This window comes from Peromyscus eremicus, chromosome 5 (assembly GCF_949786415.1).
Source record: "Peromyscus eremicus chromosome 5, PerEre_H2_v1, whole genome shotgun sequence".
Classification (NCBI taxonomy): domain Eukaryota; kingdom Metazoa; phylum Chordata; class Mammalia; order Rodentia; family Cricetidae; genus Peromyscus; species Peromyscus eremicus.
The window spans coordinates 40,218,212-40,241,508 of NC_081420.1; the positions used below are offsets into that span (position 1 = coordinate 40,218,212).

The 23,297-nt window shown below is 46.6% G+C and overlaps 7 protein-coding genes across 7 annotated transcripts; 4 read left to right on the forward strand and 3 right to left on the reverse strand.

Annotated features, from left to right (window-relative positions):
* Positions 1 to 612: 612 nt before the first annotated feature.
* LOC131911364 (histone H4) lies at positions 613 to 946 on the reverse strand. Its single transcript, XM_059263340.1, has one exon. The coding sequence runs from the start codon at positions 941 to 943 to the stop codon at positions 632 to 634; it is 312 nt and encodes a 103-aa protein (XP_059119323.1). The 5' UTR covers positions 944 to 946; the 3' UTR covers positions 613 to 631.
* Positions 947 to 1,969: 1,023 nt separating this feature from the next.
* LOC131911357 (histone H2A type 1-B) lies at positions 1,970 to 2,413 on the reverse strand. The gene has a single exon (XM_059263334.1). The coding sequence runs from the start codon at positions 2,411 to 2,413 to the stop codon at positions 2,021 to 2,023; it is 393 nt and encodes a 130-aa protein (XP_059119317.1). The 3' UTR covers positions 1,970 to 2,020.
* Positions 2,414 to 2,639: 226 nt separating this feature from the next.
* LOC131911359 (histone H2B type 1-C/E/F/G/I-like) lies at positions 2,640 to 3,131 on the forward strand. The gene has a single exon (XM_059263336.1). It carries the CDS (start codon positions 2,715 to 2,717, stop codon positions 3,093 to 3,095), a length of 381 nt encoding a protein of 126 aa, XP_059119319.1. The 5' UTR covers positions 2,640 to 2,714; the 3' UTR covers positions 3,096 to 3,131.
* Positions 3,132 to 11,365: 8,234 nt separating this feature from the next.
* LOC131911356 (histone H2B type 1-F/J/L-like) lies at positions 11,366 to 13,356 on the reverse strand. Its single transcript, XM_059263333.1, has 2 exons — positions 12,694 to 13,356; positions 11,366 to 11,544 (listed from the first exon to the last, which is right to left on the reverse strand). The coding sequence occupies exons 1-2, from the start codon at positions 13,068 to 13,070 to the stop codon at positions 11,487 to 11,489; spliced, it is 435 nt and encodes a 144-aa protein (XP_059119316.1). The 5' UTR covers positions 13,071 to 13,356; the 3' UTR covers positions 11,366 to 11,486.
* Positions 12,943 to 13,764, forward strand: LOC131911354 (histone H2A type 1-B-like). Its single transcript, XM_059263332.1, has one exon. The coding sequence runs from the start codon at positions 13,186 to 13,188 to the stop codon at positions 13,762 to 13,764; it is 579 nt and encodes a 192-aa protein (XP_059119315.1). The 5' UTR covers positions 12,943 to 13,185.
* A 1,116-nt stretch (positions 13,765 to 14,880) lies between these two features.
* Positions 14,881 to 19,866, forward strand: LOC131911025 (uncharacterized). Its single transcript, XM_059263006.1, has 2 exons — positions 14,881 to 15,395; positions 18,930 to 19,866. Exons 1-2 carry the CDS (start codon positions 14,989 to 14,991, stop codon positions 19,384 to 19,386), a joined length of 864 nt encoding a protein of 287 aa, XP_059118989.1. The 5' UTR covers positions 14,881 to 14,988; the 3' UTR covers positions 19,387 to 19,866.
* Positions 19,867 to 21,800: 1,934 nt separating this feature from the next.
* On the forward strand, positions 21,801 to 22,501 carry H1-5 (H1.5 linker histone, cluster member). The gene has a single exon (XM_059263330.1). It carries the CDS (start codon positions 21,842 to 21,844, stop codon positions 22,499 to 22,501), a length of 660 nt encoding a protein of 219 aa, XP_059119313.1. The 5' UTR covers positions 21,801 to 21,841.
* Positions 22,502 to 23,297: the final 796 nt, after the last annotated feature.

Below are 23,297 nucleotides of genomic sequence, written 5' to 3' on the forward strand. Positions count from 1 at the left end.
TCCTGATTGCTCCCCCAGTCGGTCCGCAAGGGGCCTGCTGGTGTAATGGCAAAGGGCAGCAGGCTCCTCTGAGGGCAGGAGCTTTTATGTTAAGGAAGTCATGCGGGTTGAAGTTCTCCTTCACGTAGCCATGGCCCAGGAACTCCTAAATGAAGTGCATTTGCACCTGAAGCGGGCAGAGCACCCACCACTCACAGGCCTAATGTCACGGGCACGTCTTACATTTAATTTACACTAAAGACGGGAGAAGCAGCCGGGCGGTGGTGGCGCACGCCTGTAATCCCAGCACTCAGAGGCAGAGCCAGGCGGATCTCTGTGAGTTCAAGGCCAGCCTGGACTACCAAGTGAGTTCCAGGAAAGGCGAAAAGCTACAGAGAAACCCTGTCTCGAAAAACCAAAAAAAAAAAAAAAAAAGACGGGAGATGCAAACCACGGAACAGTTAGGACACCGGCGCACCCCCAGGACGGGAGGTCCCGCGAACGAGGGATCCAGTCCGCAGCCGACTGAGCTGCGTGCCGCAAATCGTGGGCATCCGGAGCTTAGAACGAAACAGTGCTGCAGCTCCTCCGAGGGTCGGGTGGGCGGCCCTGAAAAGGGCCTTTAGAGAAAAAGAGAAAGGAGCCGGGCAGCTCAGCCGCCGAAGCCGTAGAGCGTGCGTCCCTGGCGCTTGAGCGCGTAGACCACGTCCATGGCGGTGACGGTCTTGCGCTTGGCGTGCTCCGTGTAGGTGACGGCGTCGCGGATCACGTTCTCCAGGAACACCTTCAGCACCCCGCGGGTCTCCTCGTAGATGAGGCCGGAGATGCGCTTGACGCCGCCACGCCGGGCCAGGCGGCGGATGGCGGGCTTGGTGATGCCCTGGATGTTGTCGCGCAGGACCTTGCGGTGGCGCTTGGCGCCGCCCTTGCCCAGGCCCTTCCCGCCTTTACCCCGACCAGACATGGCTACAGAGGAAAAGTTATCCGACTGATGCCATCTCCGAGACAGCAGTTCGCTCTTATAGGGAACGTGCGGACCGGAGTGAAAACAGGAAGCGCGGTGGCGGGAACTGCTTGTGGCTAGGGGGAGGGGCCCGCAGCGCGATTTGAAAGCTGAGGATTGTAAATGGAAATTCGGTCCAATGTCCTCATCTCCCCACACTTAACGTTTTCCTTTAGTACTGTTTGACGTGTCCAACAACGGAAGAGTCAGGTGAGCACTCGTAGCGTGTGAGAGTTTTTAAAGAGCTTTTTACCATTTTCGTTTAATGTGATCCCTACCGTGTCCTTAGAAAACAAAATGTATTATAGAAAATACAAACGGAAACATTGTAGCACGTACATTCATATTCTTTCCACTATTTGGGCATAACCATACCTTTTAACTTTAAAGATATAAATTTAAGGACCGAATAATTTAGTGCCAGAAATGTATGTATGTATGTATGTACGTGTGTATGCGTGTATGTATGTAGACTACACAGCAGGGCGGTGGTGGCGCACGCGTGTGATCCCGGACCTCCGAGGCAGAACTGGCCGGTTTGGTCTCAGCCCCGGCTACAGAGACAAACCGGATCTGCAGGCGCGGTGGCCGGCACTCCAGAGGCAGAGGCAGGGGGATGTCTTAGTTCCAGGCCAGCCAGGGCTACACACTGAAACCTGCTGGAAAACAAAAAAACCCGAACTCCAGTTTGTGAATTTGAAAATGAAAGTGTCTGAGTGACAACCACGAGATTGTCAATACTTAACCCCACAGTTGAAATAGATGCAATTTTCTTGTGTAATGGCTAATGCTAAAATCCAGATGGGACGCTTTCAGTGAAACTACATTGCCTTAACCTTATTTTTAAACGTTGGTCCATATACGCCACAACAGTCTCTCTACTCGGGACATAAATCGCAAAGGTTGGGTTAGGATTACTCTAGTTCTAAGGAAAATGTGTCACTTTCTTGTGCAAAAATGTCCAGCGCTTTAAAAGATACTGTGGATGGCTCTGAAAAGAGCCTTTGGTCTGTTTTTAAGTGGTTTTGGTGAAATGACTTATTTTCCCTTGGCCTTGTGGTGGCTCTCGGTCTTCTTGGGCAGCAGCACCGCCTGGATGTTGGGCAGGACGCCGCCCTGCGCGATGGTCACGCGGCCCAGCAGCTTGTTGAGCTCCTCGTCGTTGCGGATGGCCAGCTGCAGGTGGCGCGGGATGATGCGCGTCTTCTTGTTGTCGCGGGCCGCGTTGCCAGCCAGCTCCAGGATCTCGGCCGTCAGGTACTCCAGCACGGCCGCCAGGTAGACCGGGGCGCCGGCGCCCACCCGCTCCGAGTAGTTGCCCTTGCGGAGGAGCCGGTGCACGCGGCCCACGGGGAACTGCAGGCCGGCGCGGGACGAGCGGGTCTTGGCCTTGGCTCGAGCCTTGCCGCCCTGCTTGCCGCGTCCAGACATGGTGAACACACAGTAGTCGTTACCAACTGGGTGGATGAGAGCCGCAAGAGCTTGGGCTTTATAGTCTTCTCTGGGCGCGAAAAAGAACCCGTGCGATTGGCTGTCTTTTTCCTTTCGTTTAGGCCAATGAGAAGCGTTTGTGCCGACCTGCACACGTCGATTGGACAAGACTCCGGATGACATCATCAAAATAGCACTGAATCAGAAGTGTTCTTTTCTCAGCCTCATTTGAATAACGCCTTATAAAAAGGGAAGTTACCGACCGACTCGGTGCTACAGTTCCTGTGGTTGCTGTGTCAAGATGCCCGAGCCAGTGAAGTCCGCGCCCGCCCCGAAGAAGGGCTCCAAGAAGGCCGTGACCAAGGCGCAGAAGAAGGACGGCAAGAAGCGCAAGCGCAGCCGCAAGGAGAGCTACTCGGTGTACGTGTACAAGGTGCTGAAGCAGGTGCACCCCGACACGGGCATCTCGTCCAAGGCCATGGGCATCATGAACTCGTTCGTCAACGACATCTTCGAGCGCATCGCGGGCGAGGCGTCGCGCCTGGCGCATTACAACAAGCGCTCGACCATCACGTCCCGGGAGATCCAGACGGCCGTGCGCCTGCTGCTGCCCGGGGAGCTGGCCAAGCACGCCGTGTCCGAGGGCACCAAGGCCGTCACCAAGTACACCAGCTCCAAGTGAGCGCGCGGACCTCACCGTAACCCAAAGGCTCTTTTCAGAGCCACCCACAGTTTCAGTCGAAAAAGCTGTTAACACATGGCGTCTCTTCCTGTAGTCGGTTTGGGATCCTGGACGTGGGGTTTTGTGGTAGCTTGTGTTTAGTAGCTCTCCCGTGAGCCCTCCCCACCCCAAACCTCGGTTTTCCAGTACATGAGTCTCCAAGGGTCCTTCGGAGACGCTCGGCCTCTTCTACCTCTCCAATAATGGAGGAAAACGAGGACGATGGAGGGAGCAGCCCGTAAGTCCGTTTCGTTACTGGACCAAGCTCAAGACTGGAGAGTGGGCGGTGGGTCAGACAACTGCGGTCATCTTCCTTAAAGATGGGATGCTGTTGGCAGTGAAATCCTTTGCTGGGAGAGGGGGCACCAACACTCACGCAGGCACTAAGTAAATACTGACTTGAAGGATCAGTCAGTACTCCTGCCCGGGGAGGGCCTCTGAGCTTCGAGCCTTGTCTACAGCGATTTACTATCCGTGTATCCGGTGTAATTTGTTCTAGGACTCGACCAGGGAATATTGTAAGCGAGCGGCCCCCTGGGTTGATGTCTGTATTTCCAGGAGAAGAGATGTTAATCGGGAAAGAGATTCATCAAGATGCTTTTTCACTGGTTACCTAGCAAGATGCAAGTGTAAGAACTGAAGAAAAGGAAGCTTCAGCCTAGGTTGGCTTAGGAATGGGAAGAGACTAGTCTTGAGCCCTAGCTTTATTGCTCACTGGGTAATCCTCAGTAGAATAAATACACTGTTAGCACCTCACACACCCGCAAAAAGTAGAAGGCATCACCGGTTTGGTTTTGTTTCCCAAAACGACCAAGTCTCAGTTTCTCCCACTTAACGATTTTTCAAGTCATTAAAGCACATCTTTTAATGTTTTTCTTGTTACCGCCAAAGCCAACCTTTTTTCACAAGGTCCCTGGTTCGGTTCCCAGCAGCCACGTCAGGTGTCTCACAATCACCTGTAACTCCAGCTCCTTCGGGGCGTCCCACACCCACTTCTGACCTAGGGCACCCACACACGTGGCATACATTCACACAGATAGACACCAATAAAAATGAAATGCAAGATCCAATGATCAAATGTACCAACTAGGCTTTAATTAGGATGCTTGTATCTGAGGACTATAAGGGAAATTCTAAAACCTAAAAAAAATTATAATGAAAAAGGCTGATTACTAAGGATCATTATCATAATTCTGTAAAATAATTTATAACTTGGCTCAGCAATAGCCAAATACACTGCAGTTTTCTATTTCTTTATAAAAATTTGAGATTTTTAAGTATGCCAACTACAATCATGTACTTGTATCTGCAATTAAACTTGTTGGAATTTCTACTTTATGTCCTTTAATTTTGGAATCATGGTTAGAGGCTAGAAAGTTTAAAAAAAAATGTCTATTTTATTTCCACAATATTGTAACCAAATTCTATCTCTTTGCTCTTTAATTCTGAAGCGGGGAGGGGGAGGGGAAGGGGAATTAAATTTAAATTTAAAAGCAAAAACACATTTGAGGGCATATAACATTGAATTCCTCAAAGGTATTCTCTAGAATTCACTCCGACAGAACTTGGAAATTTTAACACAGTTCAGATTGTCAAGGATTCTGACCCAGGATCTCAGTGTTTGGATGGACATAAAATATGACCTTGTAATTTGTAATAGAAGACTTTCACGTGTGTAGGAACTGTCACCCGAAGAGAAGAGAAAGAAGAAAATCTACAGGCATGACTAAGCAGATGCATCTAACCCTCCAAAATGTGGCCCTCATGTCCTCCTCTGCCTCTGTAAAATGAGGCAAAGTCACAACTTTTAGACCCTTGGTGACTTAGGGAAAACGTCTGATGACTCAAGGCCACAGAGGTAGTAAGTCACTTTGACACTGCAGTCATGGACAAGTCAAATGAACCTCGTTACTTTATCTTCAGTTAAGGGTGAAAACCATGCTGTTTGCAGGGAGCTTTATAATCAAAGAAGCCAATTTCTACAGCAGAAAAAATAAGTAAATATTACATGGAGTTTCCCTGTGTCCCGCCCGACCCTGAGGCCCCACAGCCGCTTATAGAGTAATCACTCAGAGGCTTATATTAATTACAAACTGTATGGCCTATGGCAGGCTTCTTGCTGGCTAGCTCTTTCATCTTCAATTAACCCATAACTATTAATCTATGTATCGCCACGTGTTCCGTGGCTTTGCCTGAGTCCCCTTACATGTTGCTCCTCGGGCAGTGGCTGGTGTCTCCCCTTCCTCTCCTTTCTCCTTTCACTATCTGTCTTGGATTTTCCCTCCTGGCTCCATCCTGCCCTGCCAAAGGCCAATGCAGCTTTATTTATCAACCAATCGGAACAACACATATTCACAGTGTACAGAAAGACATCCCACAGCAATTACAGATTAAGCCAAAATGAATATTACAGAAAAGAACGAAATTGGAGCTGCCCCTACAGAGGGAATGATGCTCCTACCCGAAGCCATAGTTGTCTAAAAATAAAAGACCCAGTACCAGATGTGGGATACCTCTACTTGAGTTGTTGGGCAGAGGTATACTGGAGATACACACACACACACACACACACACACACACACACACACACACACACACACAAATACAGCTATTGCTATTGCTTTTGGTTGCCCATCACAACTTGATGGTAAGAACCAACTTGTACAGCAAGATATACCCATGGGTGTAATAAGGGCACAAACAGTATGGGGAAAACCAACCATTTTCTTATTGGATTTGACTCATGAGCCCTCGCCCCTAAGGAGGTATGAGCCATTGATAGCTTCTGGGAGAGGGAGACATTTTTCTTTAAGGGTGTGTGCCCTGCTAAATTGACCACACTCCAAAGGATGGCCCCACATCCAGGAGCACATGAAATGGACTCCATGGGTTAGATTTTAAAGTGGGCACACAAAACTTCAGGAGTATGGAGGTGGAAGTGGATTTGTAAAGAGTTATGCGGAGTGGGAAGAAGTAAATGTGATCAAAATGTATTGTACGAAGTGCTCATAAGATTAATAAAACTATCTTTAAAAATAATGGTTTGCCCATTTTTTAAGAAACCACACGATGTGTATTAACATATGTTCTTAGTCCAAATCATACTCATATGCTTAATTTTTAAAACTATTTTTCACATTTCATTCCACTCTTGCAGACCCAGAATCAACAATATTGAAACAGGCATCATTTGGGGAGATATGTGACAAATTTTTAAGTAATCCCAGCAGAAGTCTGCAGCCACTGAAGTTCTCTGATCTATGGTGGGGAAGAAGAGTGGGGGTATGTGTGTGTGGGTGTGTCTGTGTGTAGAGCAATACTACTAGGCAACACAGCATGAATATTTAGATAAAATTCCTGTTTGAGAATTTCTTCTGGTTACTATTCCATTACATGTCAATCCAAAACTTGGTGACATAAAACCAGCATATATCATAATCCTGGATTAGTTTGTATCATAACCCTGGATTCTGAGGTCAGTGGTTAGGACAGAACACAACTGGAATCTGTGAGATTTGCAGACTCAGCTGGAACGTGGCTTGATTTCACATCACACCTGTCCACACGTACCTGACCAACTGATGTTGACAGTGTGCTGGGACTCTCAGACAGACAACCCACCACTATGGTGACCTCCTACAGAGAGTCAGAGTCGCTGTGTGATAGCTCAAGTTGGGAAAAATGAGTCCACCAGTGCCATGCCTGCATGGCAATTGGGCCCAAAACCTGGCGAGGGAAGTCGGGATGAACACGGCACATACCAGTCAAGTTGTAAGCATCAGGACTCGCTTTATTCTTTCTTCCCCATCTTATATACCCTTTCAGGAGGAACAAACAAAATTGTTTATCAAGCACCCAGGGTCAAGGAATGGTCAGCATGCCCCAGCAAGCCACAGCTGCCAAACCATGAGACATACCAAACAGCAGAACATCCGCAGAACAGCCCGACCTCAGCGCACTCAGAACAGGGGAGGTGGGGGCAATCTTAGAGGGGTCAGAGCCATTCTGATCCCAACACACCAGGACATCCATTGTGAAGCTGTGAGCCTTCATTTCAGAATAAAAGAAAAGGTCATAATAGGTCCTGCACTGCATTTGAGAGGATGCTTCAGGAGAAGGGCACAGGCGAGCAAGGATTTCACTGCCGGACAGGATCCCCAGAAAACCTGACAAAACGTTCACCAGAGCTGGAGGGCCTCTGGATCCTCCGTGTGGCAGAACTGTCTTGGCACTTCAGGACTTTAGCTCTGACCTTGCAAAGTTAATTTATGCTCCTGAGAGGCAAAACACCCCTGTATTGTCAACACGTGCCTCGAGGGGGCAGTAGAGCTCCACTGAAAATGTCTCCCAGTATTAACCAGCCCCCCCCCCCCCAATCCCGCCCAACACACACTTTCACAAGCAGCGCCTGTTCTCAGTCCTCAGAAATGTGAACTTACATGTCCAAGCAGGCCCACGGTCAGAAATAATACTGCAGGAAGTCTCTTCAATTGCCAGGACCCATGCTCTGGTGTGGGTGAGGAAGGGCAGATTCCTGGTGTCTCCTTATTCCTGGGAAAGAATACATGTGTGCATTTTTAAGAATGCCAATTTCCCCCTCTGTTTTAGAAAGAATGGTCACGTTATGTATCCTAGGACTGGATAACAGGATCTGAGTAGTGATAAATGTCTAAGGAGAAGGCAATCCACCTTGAGAAAGAGATGCGCTCTCCTCCCAGACTCTGCTGTAAGGAGCAGTTTGTGGTCAGGCCTCTGTGTCCAGTCACAGCTGCAGGTTTCTTGGGCTGTTTCTCAGATATCTCAGTTAGGTAAAGCCCCTGCAGCTGAAAATCGCCAGGAGTGTGCCACAACATAAAATCATAAACTTACTCAAAACATGAGCCGTCTCTGATTTTTTTCCTCAGCCTATTGCAGGACTGAATAGTTCCCTAGTGGGAACTGAAACATTTTCCTTCGCCTTGGGTATTTTTATTTGCTCTCTATTACAGTTTAGCCAGTTAATTTCCGTACCTTCAAAGCACCCTAAAAAGAGCTCCCAGAGACCAAATGCCAAGTGCAAATTACTTGATTTATCAGGTACTAGGATTTCCGGGTTTCCTGGACCAAGTTTTTCACAGGCCTTTGATCCTTGGGGGACTCTCTGATCCTTGACTCTCAGAGAAGATTCACATAGGGCGACAAGAAAAACAAAAGGTAAAAGAAACAAAAGGTGTGTTTAAACAAAGGAAGGATTAGGGCTAGGTGCTAGTCTCTGGAACCAGGCCGGGAGCTCAGCAGGAATGCACTACAGCCATCTACACATCTATATACATGTATACAGATTACAAAACCAATGGAGCTCAGAACAGGGTCTGGTATATAGATAAGATGCCCAACCGTGGTGATTGCAGGAGGGAGCTGCTGGAGTCAGGTTTGAGGGCAAAGCTGCAGAATTAGGCTTTGAAGTGACAGACTGAACCAGGTCTGAACCAGGCCAGGAGCAGGAAACAGTGCCAGGTTCAGGTCCAGGGTAGTGAACAGGTCGACCATGTTGAGTAATCGACCTCAACACTGGGGCACTGAGCAGAATCTCAGAGACGTTAGATGATGGGTGCATGCGGGGCCATGTCCTCTCAGCGTCAGGTCTGCATCGCTCTATGGTGTCCAGGCAAGGGAGTTAAACCATTTCTTCATCCATGCGTTGAGCTCTTGAGCATGGTTTTCTAGGCATAATTTTAATACACCCCGGTGCCTCCATTGTTTCCATTTTTTCCCCATGGAATCTACAGTGTGGCTCCCTCTCTGTTTCCAGGTGTAAGACATCGTTCAGTCTGTGCTGGATGCCCAGGGCCTGCCAAATGGTGTTGTTTCTGGGTCTACCCAGGGTCTGCATCATCTTTTTCTCTCCAAATGGAGTCCGAAGCTGATTGTAAAGTGAAGTTGACTGTGGTAAGGCACAACTTGAAAGAACACTATTTTATACATTACGAAGTTGTTAATCCCACAGATGGAGAATAAGACCACTACCACAGTTTAAAACTAAATTTGAAGTAAACTTTAATTAAATACTAGCCAGGTGAATGGCCTCTGGCCTAGTCTATCTCTGGGTTTCCAGAAAATGGCCCCTGAATCAGGGTGTACAGTGACTTAAGTATTTCTCATCTGGTCTAATCAGGGCCAAGTATATATCCTGTCATACCTCCAACCTACATCCAATCAGAAGTATTTCCTGCCTATATACCTCCCACCCACATGTATCAAGCACATCTGGTGCAGATGGGTCAAACAACCGTGTTTACGGGATGAAAAACATGTGGCTTGTAATCTCTCCTAAGCCACATCCTCCAGCATTTCAGGAACTATCTGTCCTTGGGCAAGGGGCTTGCAGATCAGAGCCATTTTTGTTTCATGGGTCCCTTAAGGTAGAGTAAGTAAAGCTTACAAATGTAACTTGGGCTCTCACAAAGTAACTTAAAGTAGGACATAGCCTAACTTCAACACATATAGCTATATTTACTGTTTTATATGTTTTCTTATTTTTCCAAGCTCCTGTTTTCTTAATCCTACTACCACTACTGAAAAGAAAAAAGAAGAGACAGGGCTTCTCTGTGCAGCCCTGGCTGTCCTGGATCGCTCTGTAGCCCAGGCTGGCCTCGAACTCACAGAGCTCCGCCTGCCTCTGCTCCTGAGTGCTGGGATTAAAGGCGTGTGTACCACCGCCCCGGTTTAAGGAGGTTTTTTCTTCTTCTAATAACCCTCATCGTATTCAATGGTGGCTTACAATTTTGAAAAAAAAAATTTTTTTTCTATCAAAAGTAACTAGCTTACCAAGGACCTCCAGTCCACTAAATGTCTTCCTCCTTTAATGTCTCCTACCTTATAAAACTTTATACAAATCTTTTAATCTCTCTTATCAGGAGAAAAATTCACTTTGTTTACACAATATTCCCAGAACTTGATGGTTTGGAGCAAGAAGGTTGCCCCGTCTTTGTTCCTTTGCACCAATTCCCTTTAAACTAGCGGATCTCAAAGACTGTGAGGTAGGATCCGAGCCAGGGCAGAAGACACTCACCACCTGTTACAATAACAACCAAGTGAGCTTCCCGTACCTTTGTGTTAGTCAGCCCAGGTCTGGCCCGCCTGCTTTCTCTCCTCTCCTCTCTCTTCCCCATCTCTCCCCTCTCTCTCCTCTCTCAGACATGGAAGGCTCATTAACTATAGCACTTGCTGGCCTGGAGCTCTTTATGGAGACTACAGCAGCTCACACTCTTAAGAGATCTGCCTGCCTCCCAAGTGCTAGGGTTCAATCCACTAGCACTGCCTGGTGAACTCTTTCAAAAAATAAAAAAAATTTTAAAAATCGCCTTAAAGAGATGTGTTGTTCCCTTTGGCCTCATGTTCGTTCCTTTGTGTAACATAGAGATTATTCTTTTCTGTGTCAAAGCCAAGGACCTGGTAGCACCTGAGCTATCAAATATTAAGGGAACTTCTTATGCTATGAGTCCAGAGAGAGAGTGTGTTTCTTTTCAAGGGGCCCCTGAGACTAACAGTATGTGTCCAAATGGAAGTATTTGTCTTTTTATGTACATATATGAGGTACAGGAATTTGCTTAACGCTACCCCAAATATATGCCCTTTGTATTGCCAACTGAGGGCATTTGAGAAACAGCAAATTCAGGGAGGGACTTGGTTTGAATTTCCCTTAAATGACCAAAGACAAATGTCCAGACCTGACTGCAATATAACTGTCTTCCAGAAACATGTCAAGCAGAGACTGTCAGCAGAGACTTGAAGGTCAATGTCCTGCTCAAATAGACTTGTTGCAAGTAGTTGTCCCCAGGACAATCCCCAGATCACTTACTTCCCACTAGTTCATGTCCCTCCTCCCCTAAGGAGTATGAACTTCAGGATCTCTGAAGTTCAGAGTAGTCATTTTTCTTTCATGTAATACATTTACACACTTTTCTTTGGTTTATCTGGTTACCATTATCTACTTAATCATGGAACAGTCAGAAGTAAAGAAGGAACGTTTACCCTCCTCAGGAATTCAGTTGGAAATTCTTCTAACTCCAAACTGTAACTGATGGACATGACTAGATGAGGAAGGAGGATTTTTCCTTCAGCCTTGCTATAGAGCAAGACCCCTGTCTCTCTCACACGTACACAAAATTCAAAACCAAAATCAAACAACCATTCCCAGAAAACCCAAACCCAAGTGAAGAAACAAATGAAGAGACTATTACATTCTGGGATAATTTAAAACATTCATTTTATAATGTAGTAAGTAGTCCCTTTGCAGGATATTTTGGAGGGTATTTCACAGTTCAATCTCACCTCAGACAAGACTGGATTTAGACTGCAGCTTCAGTTGGATCATTTTAATTTCCTCAACTTTAAAGGAAGGAGACAATAGAATTTGCTCCACAGGATACTATAGAGATTAATGGAGATGATTAGGGAAATAGATAGGCTTTTATTAAGATCTCACTAGTTATACAACACCTAACAATTCTTCCAGCTGTGGTGTACTAACATTTCATTGATAGTCAACTACCTTTAAGCTGTTCATATTCATACTTAAATCAACACCGTATTTGCATTTACTAGCCTAATGGACTACAGAAATGAGGTTTTTTTTTTCAAATGTGTTTGAATTAATCTTTCTTTAGTATTTTATGCCCTGAAAAACTCAAACACAATTGCAAACTAAATCACATTAAGACCCTCTTTAGTTTTTTTCTTCTTCCACAACCAATTTTCAACCATCACACCAGAATATAGATCTAAGTATATATTTACATACACAACCACACACACACACATGCTTACAATCAAGTAATAAGCATACAGTGAAGGTGAAACAGAAAACAATTATGAAGGTAACGAACCACTTAAGAATTCTTAAAGGAAAAAAAATAATAAGTTTTTCTATTTTCCTGAGTGCTTACCTGGAGACTTGTAAGACCAAGCCTGATTGTATAGACCTGTAATTCCAGTACTCATGATGTTGAGGCAGTGAGATCCAATTAGTTCAAGGACAGCTAAATGGTTAAATCTGTTGTCAAAACAAAACACTCAATCCAAACAAAACCGAGAAAATAGAACTCAATCAGGTTAAGCTGCTTCTGACTACATCTCTAGGTCTTCAGCATCATTATCTTTTAAGATGCAGAGTTCTGGGCTCTAACACATGATTTGCGACTTTCAGACCTCAGGCCAGACCCCAGCTCTAACAGGAAAACTGAGGTGATTTATTGAACAGAACCTATTATAACAGCTTCAGCAGTTAAGAAGGGGACTTAAAATACTGCGTCACAACACTCACTGACAAGTTAAGTCTCCATCAGACTTTGTGGACTCCGGAATACCAAGATAAAAGTAATGTTAGCGCCGGTGGTGGGTGCAACACCTTTAACACCAGTACTCAGGAGGCACAGGCAAAAAGGAGCTCCTGCGTTCCCAGGCCTAAACAAGGACAGTTACAGTTGACATTTCCCTTGTGGGAGGAAACAAGCTCTGTTCTGAAAACGTGCATGGCTCTGAAAAGAGCCTTTGGGTTTCGGTGAGGTCCGCCGCTCACTTGGAGCTGGTGTACTTGGTGACGGCCTTGGTGCCCTCGGACACGGCGTGCTTGGCCAGCTCCCCGGGCAGCAGCAGGCGCACGGCCGTCTGGATCTCCCGGGACGTGATGGTCGAGCGCTTGTTGTAATGCGCCAGGCGCGACGCCTCGCTCGCGATGCGCTCGAAGATGTCGTTGACGAATGAGTTCATGATGCCCATGGCCTTGGACGAGATGCCCGTGTCGGGGTGCACCTGCTTCAGCACCTTGTACACGTACACCGAGTAGCTCTCCTTGCGGCTGCGCTTGCGCTTCTTGCCGTCCTTCTTCTGTGCCTTGGTCACGGCCTTCTTGGAGCCCTTCTTCGGGGCGGGCGCGGACTTCACTGGCTCGGGCATCTTGACACAACAACCACAGGAACTGTAGCACCGAGTCTGCCGGTAACTTCCCTTTTTATAAGGCGTTATTCAAATGAAGCTGAGAAAAGAACACTTCTGATTCAGTGCTATTTTGATGATGTCATCCGGAGTCTTGCCCAATCGACGTGTGCAGGTCGGCACAAACGCTTCTCATTGGCCTAAACGAAATGAAGAAGTCAGCCAATCGCACGGGTTCTTTTTCGCGCCCAGAGAAGACTATAAGGCCCAAGCTCTTGCGGCTCTCATCCACCCAGTTGGTAACGACTACTGTGTGTTCACCATGTCTGGACGCGGCAAGCAGGGCGGCAAGGCTCGCGCCAAGGCCAAGACCCGCTCGTCCCGCGCCGGCCTGCAGTTTCCCGTGGGCCGCGTGCACCGGCTCCTCCGCAAGGGCAACTACTCGGAGCGGGTGGGCGCCGGCGCCCCGGTCTACCTGGCGGCCGTGCTGGAGTACCTGACGGCCGAGATCCTGGAGCTGGCTGGCAACGCGGCCCGCGACAACAAGAAGACGCGCATCATCCCGCGCCACCTGCAGCTGGCCATCCGCAACGACGAGGAGCTCAACAAGCTGCTGGGCCGCGTGACCATCGCGCAGGGCGGCGTCCTGCCCAACATCCAGGCGGTGCTGCTGCCCAAGAAGACCGAGAGCCACCACAAGGCCAAGGGGAAATGAGTCATTGAAAACAAAACCCAGTAAAGGCTCTTTTCAGAGCCACCCACACTGTCCTTAAAGAACTGAACACTTTTGGCTGTGTAGCTATATGCAATTGCCTCTAGCCAAGTGTCTTATATTTAGCCATTAGGTTTTTAAGTCTTCCTGTGGGAGGATAGTTCGTTTTCCCACTCTTGCTCGTCATTGAATTGAATCAGTGACAGTTAACCCAGAGCTTTCCACACCAGAATCAGTGCTTTTCTTTAAATAGGGTTGGAAGAAACTACACTGAGTGGGAGAATCGATTTGCCAATTTGAACGGCTTTTTAATGTTCCTCCCAAACTTCATAATCCCTCCACATAAACTTGAAAAATTCAAATACACTAGTTTTTGCTTTGAATATTTAAATCGTTCTTTAAAATCTCACGTCAAACTTTGATTACAATCTTAAGGCCATTCCTTTGCATTTAAAAATTTTGACAACAGGTTTGTTTTTGGTGAGAAACTATGTAATTAGACACTTAAATTGCTCCCTGAATTACTCTCCTATAAATTTTTTATCGATGAAAAATTTGAAATAACTTGAGCGTTGAAATGTGCATGGACAGTGATGGTGGCCATTAGCAAATATTTTCCTTTTGCTGAATTGGAATTTTAGTAGACCAAAAATTGACATATACAGTACATTGTATTTTGAAGGGCCAAAATAAAAGTAAAACATTTGGGAGCATACTAATTACCAGCAGTACTAGCGTGGGCACATTACCTGGCATATTATTTACCCAGCTTTAGTGTACTTTTTAGGGAAAACTGCCACTAGCACATATGTCTATCAGAAGAAGCATGCATAAAACAACCTATACCTGAGAAATAAAGAAACAGCACATACATCACGAAGTATCAAAGGATGTGCAAACATTTTTTTGAGACAAGGCCTGTCACTATATAATTCAGGTTGGTCTTCATCTAGTAGCGATTCTCCTGCCTCATTGTCCCGAGTGCTGGGGGGTACCGGGTGCCGATTTTAAAACCTACATTTCAGACTTAAGCCCAGGATTGCCCAGGGGTGGGGGTGGGGGAGGGCGGGGAGAGAGGGAGGCGGCGGCGCGGCAAACGCGCGTGCGCAATGGACCAATCCCTGTATAGTTGAGTAGGCCCAGTGTACTCTCGTCCAATCAGCTTCAGATTCTGATTATAAATAAGCCTTCAGCCGAGCCCATTCCACTGTGCTCAGCTCTGAGGTCATGGCTCGCACGAAGCAGACGGCCCGCAAGTCCACCGGCGGCAAGGCCCCGCGCAAGCAGCTGGCCACCAAGGCCGCCCGCAAGAGCGCCCCGGCCACCGGCGGCGTGAAGAAGCCGCACCGCTACCGGCCCGGCACCGTGGCGCTGCGCGAGATCCGGCGCTACCAGAAGTCCACCGAGCTGCTGATCCGCAAGCTGCCGTTCCAGCGCCTGGTGCGCGAGATCGCGCAGGACTTCAAGACCGACCTGCGCTTCCAGAGCTCGGCCGTGATGGCGCTGCAGGAGGCCAGCGAGGCCTACCTGGTGGGTCTGTTCGAGGACACCAACCTGTGCGCCATCCACGCCAAGCGGGTCACCATCATGCCCAAGGACATCCAGCTGGCCCGCCGCATCCGCGGGGAGAGGGCGTAAGGTTTTCTCTGCGTGTGCTTTTTCCAAAGGCTCTTTTCAGAGCCACCACCTTCTCACTTGAGAGGCTGTTTTCACGAAGAGTCAAAACTACAAGGGGTCCTTACAGAATACTAAAAGCACAGTAATTTGTATTAACTTGTTCTCAGACAACCCATCGTAAGTAGTAGGTAGGAGCTCCAATAGTTTGGCTTAAGATTCATCTCCTCAACCTTTTTAGTGACATGAATGTCAGGTCCCAGGAGTTATGAGCCTAACTGCATCCTTCTATTCCTAGCAATGACATTGTAGCACTGGACCGTTTGTAACTTTCAGGGTACCTGAAGCCCTCTTAGGGCATCCAAGGGCACTAGTATGTACGTGGTGCACAAGAGGTACACAGGCAGGCAACTAACGATTGTGATTTAAGCTCTCGAGAATACCCTCTTGTGTGTTTTAAGTGCATGATATGGAATAGACTACAAGCTGTGTGGAGATGCAACTCCATCCAGCATTTGACCTAATGGTTTTAGCGCAAAGGGAAGTTCCAGCAAGGCCTGTTCTTCCAGGTTCTTGACCTGTGTTCAGCAGTCTCCTCACCGGTATGGAATGAGACTCTGCAAAGGAGAAAGGAAAGAATGAACTTTCACATTAATGTCTTGCTTTGGAGGACTGCAACTCTAGTTTCTATTTCCTGGTTTGTTGAAGAGGAATTCTGGTTCCAGTAACGAGGTTTGGGAGGAAGGGATACAGGAGGGTGGGAGAATGCTAGACATTTCTTTTTCAAGCCTTCCACTCAGAGTATTGAACTCTGAGCCTCATCAAGAATAGTACCAAGATTTAAGTCATGGTCAATGCAACAAAACAACAAAAACAAAACAAAAACTAAAAACGAGCTACTGGGTGGAACACTTGGTAGACCAGGTTTCCCTTTTTATTTATCGTGTTTTATATACATTGGGGTTTTCCCTGCATGTACCACTCAGCCATCTCTCCAGCTCCTAAGTAGTCTGTGACATACCAGGTCACAACACTCTCAGGAAGGATTCTCATTAGGTTACCTTTCCCGTTATTAGTTTCCTCCTGTATTTATCTTAAATCCCCAGACCCTTAGAATAGCTGATAAGCTGCATGGTTGACTTTTCTGGTTTTGCTGCAAAGCTTTTCTCTGTGTATCTCATGAAATTAAATAATTTCCCCTGTTAATGTGCCTTTTGTCAGTTTAATTTCAAGGCCACAGGCACGGAACCTAAAGGTAGATGAAATCTTTCTTTTTTTGGTTTTAACTCTTCATTAGAGAATCAGATGAGAGAGAATGAGACCCAAGATTTCTGTGTTTGAAGATTTCAGATAGTTTATCCAGGGCTTTTTCTGTGTCCACAGATAGAATGCTACTTGGTTTGAAAATATTTGTTGCAAGGGAAGGGGGTTGTTGAGCCTTTTCGACAAGATGCCCACACCAGTCACTTACAACCTAGTAACTCAAATAAAATACACTCTCGTAAAGAACAGCAGCATGTATTGTTTTGTACATGCAGATCACACTTCAAAATGTACTAAGACAAGCTGACTCTTAAGATTAAAAGTGGCATTCCTTCCAAAAGTAATAAAAATGTCGCCCCATTTTAAAGGTGAATATCACTGACATTGAACGTGAGAGAAGAAGGCAGAAGGGGGAAGTCTCAGTTGCTGTGAAAGACAGGACATGGCCTAACAGCTGGAGTCTTCAGAACCAAGCCGGACCGGCCTTCAGTGTGTCCTGGGACAAAGCCATTTTGAGTCTCTGCATTCTGCCTCTTATTTGTAAACGTAAAGGAGAGGATGTCTGGGTGCACTTGCTTCCCCGGGTAGAAAAAAGGGCAGAGGGGCCAGGTTGAACAGCAGTTTCATCTCTACACACTGCAAAGAAATTCAGAGTGAGAGCACTGCTTCTCGGATGTTTTTGGGATGAAGAAAACATTAATTTCTTCTCACCAGAAATGTGGCAAGTCTGGGAGAAGCAAAGGGTTCGAAAGCAGTACACGACTGGGGTTTGAATCCCTCTTACCCAAACATTTATACATAGAACAAAGACAAAGAACTGCACTTGGCAATCGGGGGTGAACCACATCTAAGCGTCAATTACACGGCACCAACTGCCACCCTCTACTTCTCAGGCTGTTTAGCTTCTCTTATAAAGAAAGCTCTTTGCACACCGACATTATCAGAAATAACTCGCATGAACCCTCTTAAACTGAGAGTCTCATACCCACCAACCACAAAGACTAGTGTGTCCGGGCTGTGAACAAAGGGAGACTAAGGAGCCTGACTGCCATGCTGGGGTGGTCCATTAGCGGTGGGTAGTTCCAAATGTTAGGTGGGTAGAGATATTTCCCAATAGACCTCTTTAGAATCTGGAGTTCCCGCATAGTCCTTTTCCTTTTTCTGAAAATCCTGATAAGGTTCTCTGGTAAAACATTGAGTAAATATTGGTGGCACAAGGTGTTCCCTATCAGGTAAAAAACCTGTTCATAGCCGGGCGGTGGTGGCACACGCCTTTAATCCCAGGACTTTTGAGGCAGAGGCATGCGGGTCTCTGTGAGTTCAAGGCCAGCCTGGGCTACAGAGTGAGATCCAGGACAGGCACCAAAACTATACAGAGAAACCTTGTCTCAAAAACAAAACCAAACAAAACAAAACCTGTTCATAAAACCACACCCCTACAGTCTGACCTTATTGTCTTTTGTGTCTACAAAAGCAAATCTGACTACATTAAAGATGAGAAGGGTCTGGGCAAAGGCCGTGCTAAGCGCCTCTGCAAAGTCCTGCACAGCACACAGAATTATCACCAAGCCTGCCACCTGCCTCCTGGCCCAGCAGAGCTGCATCAAAGGCATCACTGGCTCAGCTATTCCAGAGGCTGCCTTAGTCTCCCAGGGCTGTATACATTGTTCTGTACCGGCTGCTGTTTCTGTGAATAATTCCGGGGTTCCCTTCGAACCTTGAACTGTGTAACTTTGTAACTTGTAAATGAATGCCACTCACCAGACATGTCCCTTTCAGTGATAGTGTAACACAGTCAAATCTCATTGCCTTGTGGGTTTGTAACTACAGGAAGTTGCTGGGTCACCCATTTTGAATTTTTTCGCGCCAAAACCGCAAAAGTCGAGAGAAAGGCAGTCAGAACTGCAATTTCTAAAGCAGTTTCCTGTGATGGAACTGTTGGCGCCGTACTTGGGTGCGATCAAGTGTGGGAAGTGCTGATGACGCCAGGAATTTCTTGTCAATTTCCCTTTCAGGTTGTTTATTAAATTTGTGCCCCAAATGACTCCTTTGTTAAAATAATGCAAAGATCCTTTGATCTTCAAAATCAACATTTCCTTGTGATGTTAATTCCTGGGATATGGTAGAGTAATTTTTACGTAAAAAATGGAATTTGTACATTTTAAACAAGAGGTAGGCAACGAATACTTTCCTTTTTACTGGGTTTAAACGCGGACCAATCCCATGTTAGCATCTATGATGTCAGCAATTTACTGTCCAATCCAGCAGGGAGGTTCGTTATATAAACGTAGGCTTTGCCACCGTTTCTTCCACAGAAGTTTCTTTTCTGTTTTTGCAATGGCTCGCACCAAGCAGACAGCCCGCAAGTCCACCGGCGGCAAGGCCCCGCGCAAGCAGCTGGCCACCAAGGCCGCCCGCAAGAGCGCCCCGGCCACCGGCGGCGTGAAGAAGCCGCACCGCTACCGGCCCGGCACCGTGGCGCTGCGCGAGATCCGGCGCTACCAGAAGTCCACCGAGCTGCTGATCCGCAAGCTGCCGTTCCAGCGCCTGGTGCGCGAGATCGCACAGGACTTTAAGACCGACCTGCGCTTCCAGAGCTCGGCCGTGATGGCGCTGCAGGAGGCCTGCGAGGCCTACCTGGTGGGTCTGTTCGAGGACACCAACCTGTGCGCCATCCACGCCAAGCGGGTCACCATCATGCCCAAGGACATCCAGTTGGCCCGCCGCATTCGCGGGGAGAGGGCATAAATAAGTTAACCGGCGTCTATTCTGCAAAAGGCTCTTTTAAGAGCCCCTTCATTGTCACCAAAAGCAAGCTGTATCCTTAATTTCCAAATTTACACTTCCCACGTTTAGGAAACCATTTTCTTAAAGCCACTCAGCATATGCATTCGTATTTTTTGCGTATTTAGTTTTTAGCAAGGCACTTTTTTGTCCTTTTCACCTTGGGCTATAAATAATCAGCCCCTTGTATAGAGAAGCCCTTAAAGATGACTTCAAATCTGAGACCAGTTCTGGTTTTACATTTTAGGTATATGTTCTTTGTTCGTTAACCTTAACGATCTCAACTTTGGAATGTGAAGAATTGCAAATGAAACTTCAGAGCATACCCTTAAGAGTCCAGGACTTTATTAGTGGTTAACATAAAGTACCTGCCCTATTCTTCATGCTGCATTGGAGTGTTCCCTAACTGGAACTTGTTTGAATAGTGGAGATTGTTTGGTTACATTACTGGTTCTCGCTTTTTAAGGCAAGGCTTCGCTATAGATGAGGCTGGCCTGGGATTTGGCAGTCCTGAACCCTCTCAAGTGTTAATATAGTTTTTTTTGTGTGTGTGTTTAATTAGCCTGTTCTACGCGAGCAAGTAGTTTTAAGTTTTTTAAGTTACATCTTTGACATTACTTTAAACGATGTTTTATATGGTTTAAAAATTTCCTACGTTGGGAGTCACAATTTACTATATAGGTTTGGCTATTTTGTACACCATTCCTGTATCAAACGTGCGTTGGCCTCTAGTCTAGGTCCTTGTCTCGGTCTGTATTGCTAAGACAGTCTTTTTATTCGTTTTTACTTTTTGAGGTAAGGCGCCTGCATAGGTAGCAATGAATGACCTTGTCCTAATCTTGTCTCTTATGCATAATTGGTAAGATTATGGGCGTGCCCCACCCAGTAAACCTGCATCAAGATTGTCAAAAGAAACTGCATTTTAATGTAAAATAAAACAACTGCAACCTTTGTGACTTATTTTACATCTGAATCAATGATGATGTCCTTTATTAGTGCAGAATTCTGTACATCTTTCCCCACCCTAGCAAGTCGCAGCTCTCACCATAGCAAACTTCACTTTTTCCCTACAGCAAACTTCACTACTCCCCTTCTCTTTACCTTGTTTTATTTTTGTCAAATTCTTTGAAACTCTGTTGGCCCCTTAATAATATTCTAAAATATTTTCCTGCTTGGCATCTCAACATGCAAAAAGTACGTGTATTGGCTTTGACTATTTACTTAAGAGTATGTCTGATTGTGCTGATTGTTAAATGTTTTGAAATTCTCACTGGCCATCTCAACCAACTGCATTTGAGGGCCATAGCGTTACCCTAATAATTTTCCGAACTTTTTTTTTTTTTTTAGCAGTTTTCTAATGTAAATTATCTTTAGTAAGTATTTTTTGTCTTCAAAAAGGACTAGGAAATGTGACAAAAGCCCATCAATCAGATTCATATTTAATTAATTTTGACTTAGAATTAAGTTGTTTAGCCTCTGAAGTTAGTGATTTTTAAAAATCTTTAAAAATCTTTATTTGAATGAGGTTTTGCCTACTTGCATATATGTGCACCACTTACATGCCCGAGATTGGGAGAATCTAGAAAATAGCCCGAGATCCCCTGAGACTCGAGTTACATACAGACAGTTGCAAGCTGCCCTGTGGTTCTGGGAAAGAAACGCAGATCTGCAAGAGCAGTAAATACTCTTTAACTGCCCTGCCATTTCAACAACTCCTGAAGTCAATGACTTCTAATCTTCCTACTTTAAAGAAGAAACCTTCATAATGGAAAATTTGCATTCTCCGTTATAGATAGCAATGTTTGGAAAGTACTAGGAGCCTGAACCATTTTAAAAAGAAATATCTGAAATGGTTAATTTCAGCCTGGAGCCAACCGGACACTCTTACCTGTGTTATTTGCTACAGTAAGAAACAAAGTTTGTGCCCAAACCAAAAACATTATTACTTTTACTCTTACAAAAATTAAAGGCGGTACTTGGGGACAAATCCTTTTAAGTAATGTTCATTGTATACTTCGTCTAAGTTTATGAAAACATGCAAGTAACTATCAGGATGCTCTCTGCTTGCTGGATTCTTCGTAAACACTGGTGGGATTTTTATAAATATCTTTGGTCAATTGAATGCGATTCAAAAAAGCACACACAGACATGTGAAACCGAAGGCTCTTCTTCTTTGGAACTCCAAACTGCCAATTTCTGTGCCATTATTTTCAGCAGTAAGTAAAAATTTGGGGACTAACAAACACAGTTTGGGATTCTAACCTTGAGTCGCCGTGGCCAGAGGGCGGTGGATTGGACGCTCCACCAATCACAGCCTAGCTCTGGCTTATATAAACCCGGGGCCTGAGCAAAGGAGCATTGCTAAATTGGCTCTTTGAGTTAGCTTTTCTTTACTTTTCTAGCAGCTTATATTCTGGCCATGTCCGAAACTGCTCCCGCCGAGACCGCTGCTCCGGCTCCCGTGGAGAAGTCTCCCGCCAAGAAGAAGACAGCCAAAAAGGCTGGCGCGGCGGGGAAGCGCAAGGCGTCCGGACCCCCGGTGTCCGAGCTCATCACCAAGGCTGTAGCCGCCTCCAAGGAGCGCAGCGGCGTGTCCCTGGCCGCGCTCAAGAAGGCTTTGGCTGCTGGAGGCTACGATGTGGAGAAGAACAACAGCCGCATCAAGCTGGGGCTCAAGAGCCTGGTGAGCAAGGGCACCCTGGTGCAGACCAAGGGCACCGGCGCCTCCGGCTCCTTCAAGCTCAACAAGAAGGCGGCTTCCGGCGAGGCCAAGCCCAAAGCCAAGAAGGCAGGCGCGGCCAAGGCTAAGAAGCCCGCGGGTTCCACCCCGAAAAAGCCTAAGAAGGCTGCGGGGGCAAAGAAGACCGTGAAGAAAACTCCAAAGAAAGCAAAGAAGCCTGCGGCGGCTGGTGTAAAGAAAGTGGCCAAGAGCCCTAAGAAGGCCAAGGCTGCAGCCAAGCCTAAGAAGGCAGCTAAGAGTCCGGCAAAGCCCAAGGCTGTGAAGCCCAAGGCAGCCAAGCCTAAGACGGCTAAGCCTAAAGCTGCTAAGGCGAAGAAGGCGGTTTCCAAGAAGAAGTAGGTTTGCTTCTGAGAGCAACAAAGCCCCAAAGGCTCTTTTCAGAGCCACCCAGAGAGCTCTGTGAATGTAGCTGTACACACTGACCTAGCCTTTTCAAAAGTCCCGCCTGTGTTCAAACTTTGGCCAACTAACCGAACCCAGTCATGTGGGCTCGTCTATAAGGTAAGGCTGCCAGAGTTTAATCAGTGCTTGAAATAGAAATTCTGTCACTGAGGTACTGGTACTGTACCATAGTCGTCATGTTACCCAGGACACGGGCGCTAACTCTTTTTAAACGTTACCCCCCTCTCCAGTCTGTACCCCCTACCCGCCGGTGGCTTAAGTTCCTCCCGCTTCCAGCTCGTCTTGACCTTTACGGGCGCACTATTTACTACCATCCATGTTGAAGACACGGTGAGTCCACTTAGCCCGCACTGAGGCTTTTCCACCGTAGAAGTTAACGCAGGGCGCGAAAAGAGAGCGAATTCATTGGTTGCACATAATCCAATCCCCTAACCCAATGGTTCCAAGGTTTTGTCCTAACCTTACCTTGATTGGGCAGTTGGTCGGTGACGTCTGGAGGTTCACGCTACTCATTGTCACAACTTGCTTACAATTGCAGCCTACACCCTACGTTTAAACGTTTCCATTTGTTCTTCACAGTTCTTTTGCCCGTGAAATCCGAGCCCGATCGGAAGGAGTTCTCTATGAAGGCGATGACCAAATCTTTGAAAGCCTGCTAGAAGCACGGTTGCCGCCAGATAGAGTTATTCCGTGTTCGTGTACAGGTGCTGTAGCAGCTACAACCCAGCATGGG

Excerpts from the sequence above, each read along its gene's own strand:
- LOC131911364 (XM_059263340.1), bottom strand. The coding sequence starts at position 943 with ATGTCTGGTCGGGGTAAAGGCGGGAAGGGCCTGGGCAAGGGCGGCGCC.
- LOC131911357 (XM_059263334.1), bottom strand. The coding sequence starts at position 2,413 with ATGTCTGGACGCGGCAAGCAGGGCGGCAAGGCTCGAGCCAAGGCCAAG.
- LOC131911359 (XM_059263336.1), top strand. The coding sequence starts at position 2,715 with ATGCCCGAGCCAGTGAAGTCCGCGCCCGCCCCGAAGAAGGGCTCCAAG.
- LOC131911356 (XM_059263333.1), bottom strand. The coding sequence starts at position 13,070 with ATGCCCGAGCCAGTGAAGTCCGCGCCCGCCCCGAAGAAGGGCTCCAAG. Across the intron at positions 11,545-12,693 it reads ACCAAGTACACCAGCTCCAA|TATCCTGTGGAGCAAATTCT; the intron begins GTGAGCGGCGGA and ends TAATCTCTATAG.
- LOC131911354 (XM_059263332.1), top strand. The coding sequence starts at position 13,186 with ATGATGTCATCCGGAGTCTTGCCCAATCGACGTGTGCAGGTCGGCACA.
- LOC131911025 (XM_059263006.1), top strand. The coding sequence starts at position 14,989 with ATGGCTCGCACGAAGCAGACGGCCCGCAAGTCCACCGGCGGCAAGGCC. Across the intron at positions 15,396-18,929 it reads CGCATCCGCGGGGAGAGGGC|GCTTTGCCACCGTTTCTTCC; the intron begins GTAAGGTTTTCT and ends ATATAAACGTAG.
- H1-5 (XM_059263330.1), top strand. The coding sequence starts at position 21,842 with ATGTCCGAAACTGCTCCCGCCGAGACCGCTGCTCCGGCTCCCGTGGAG.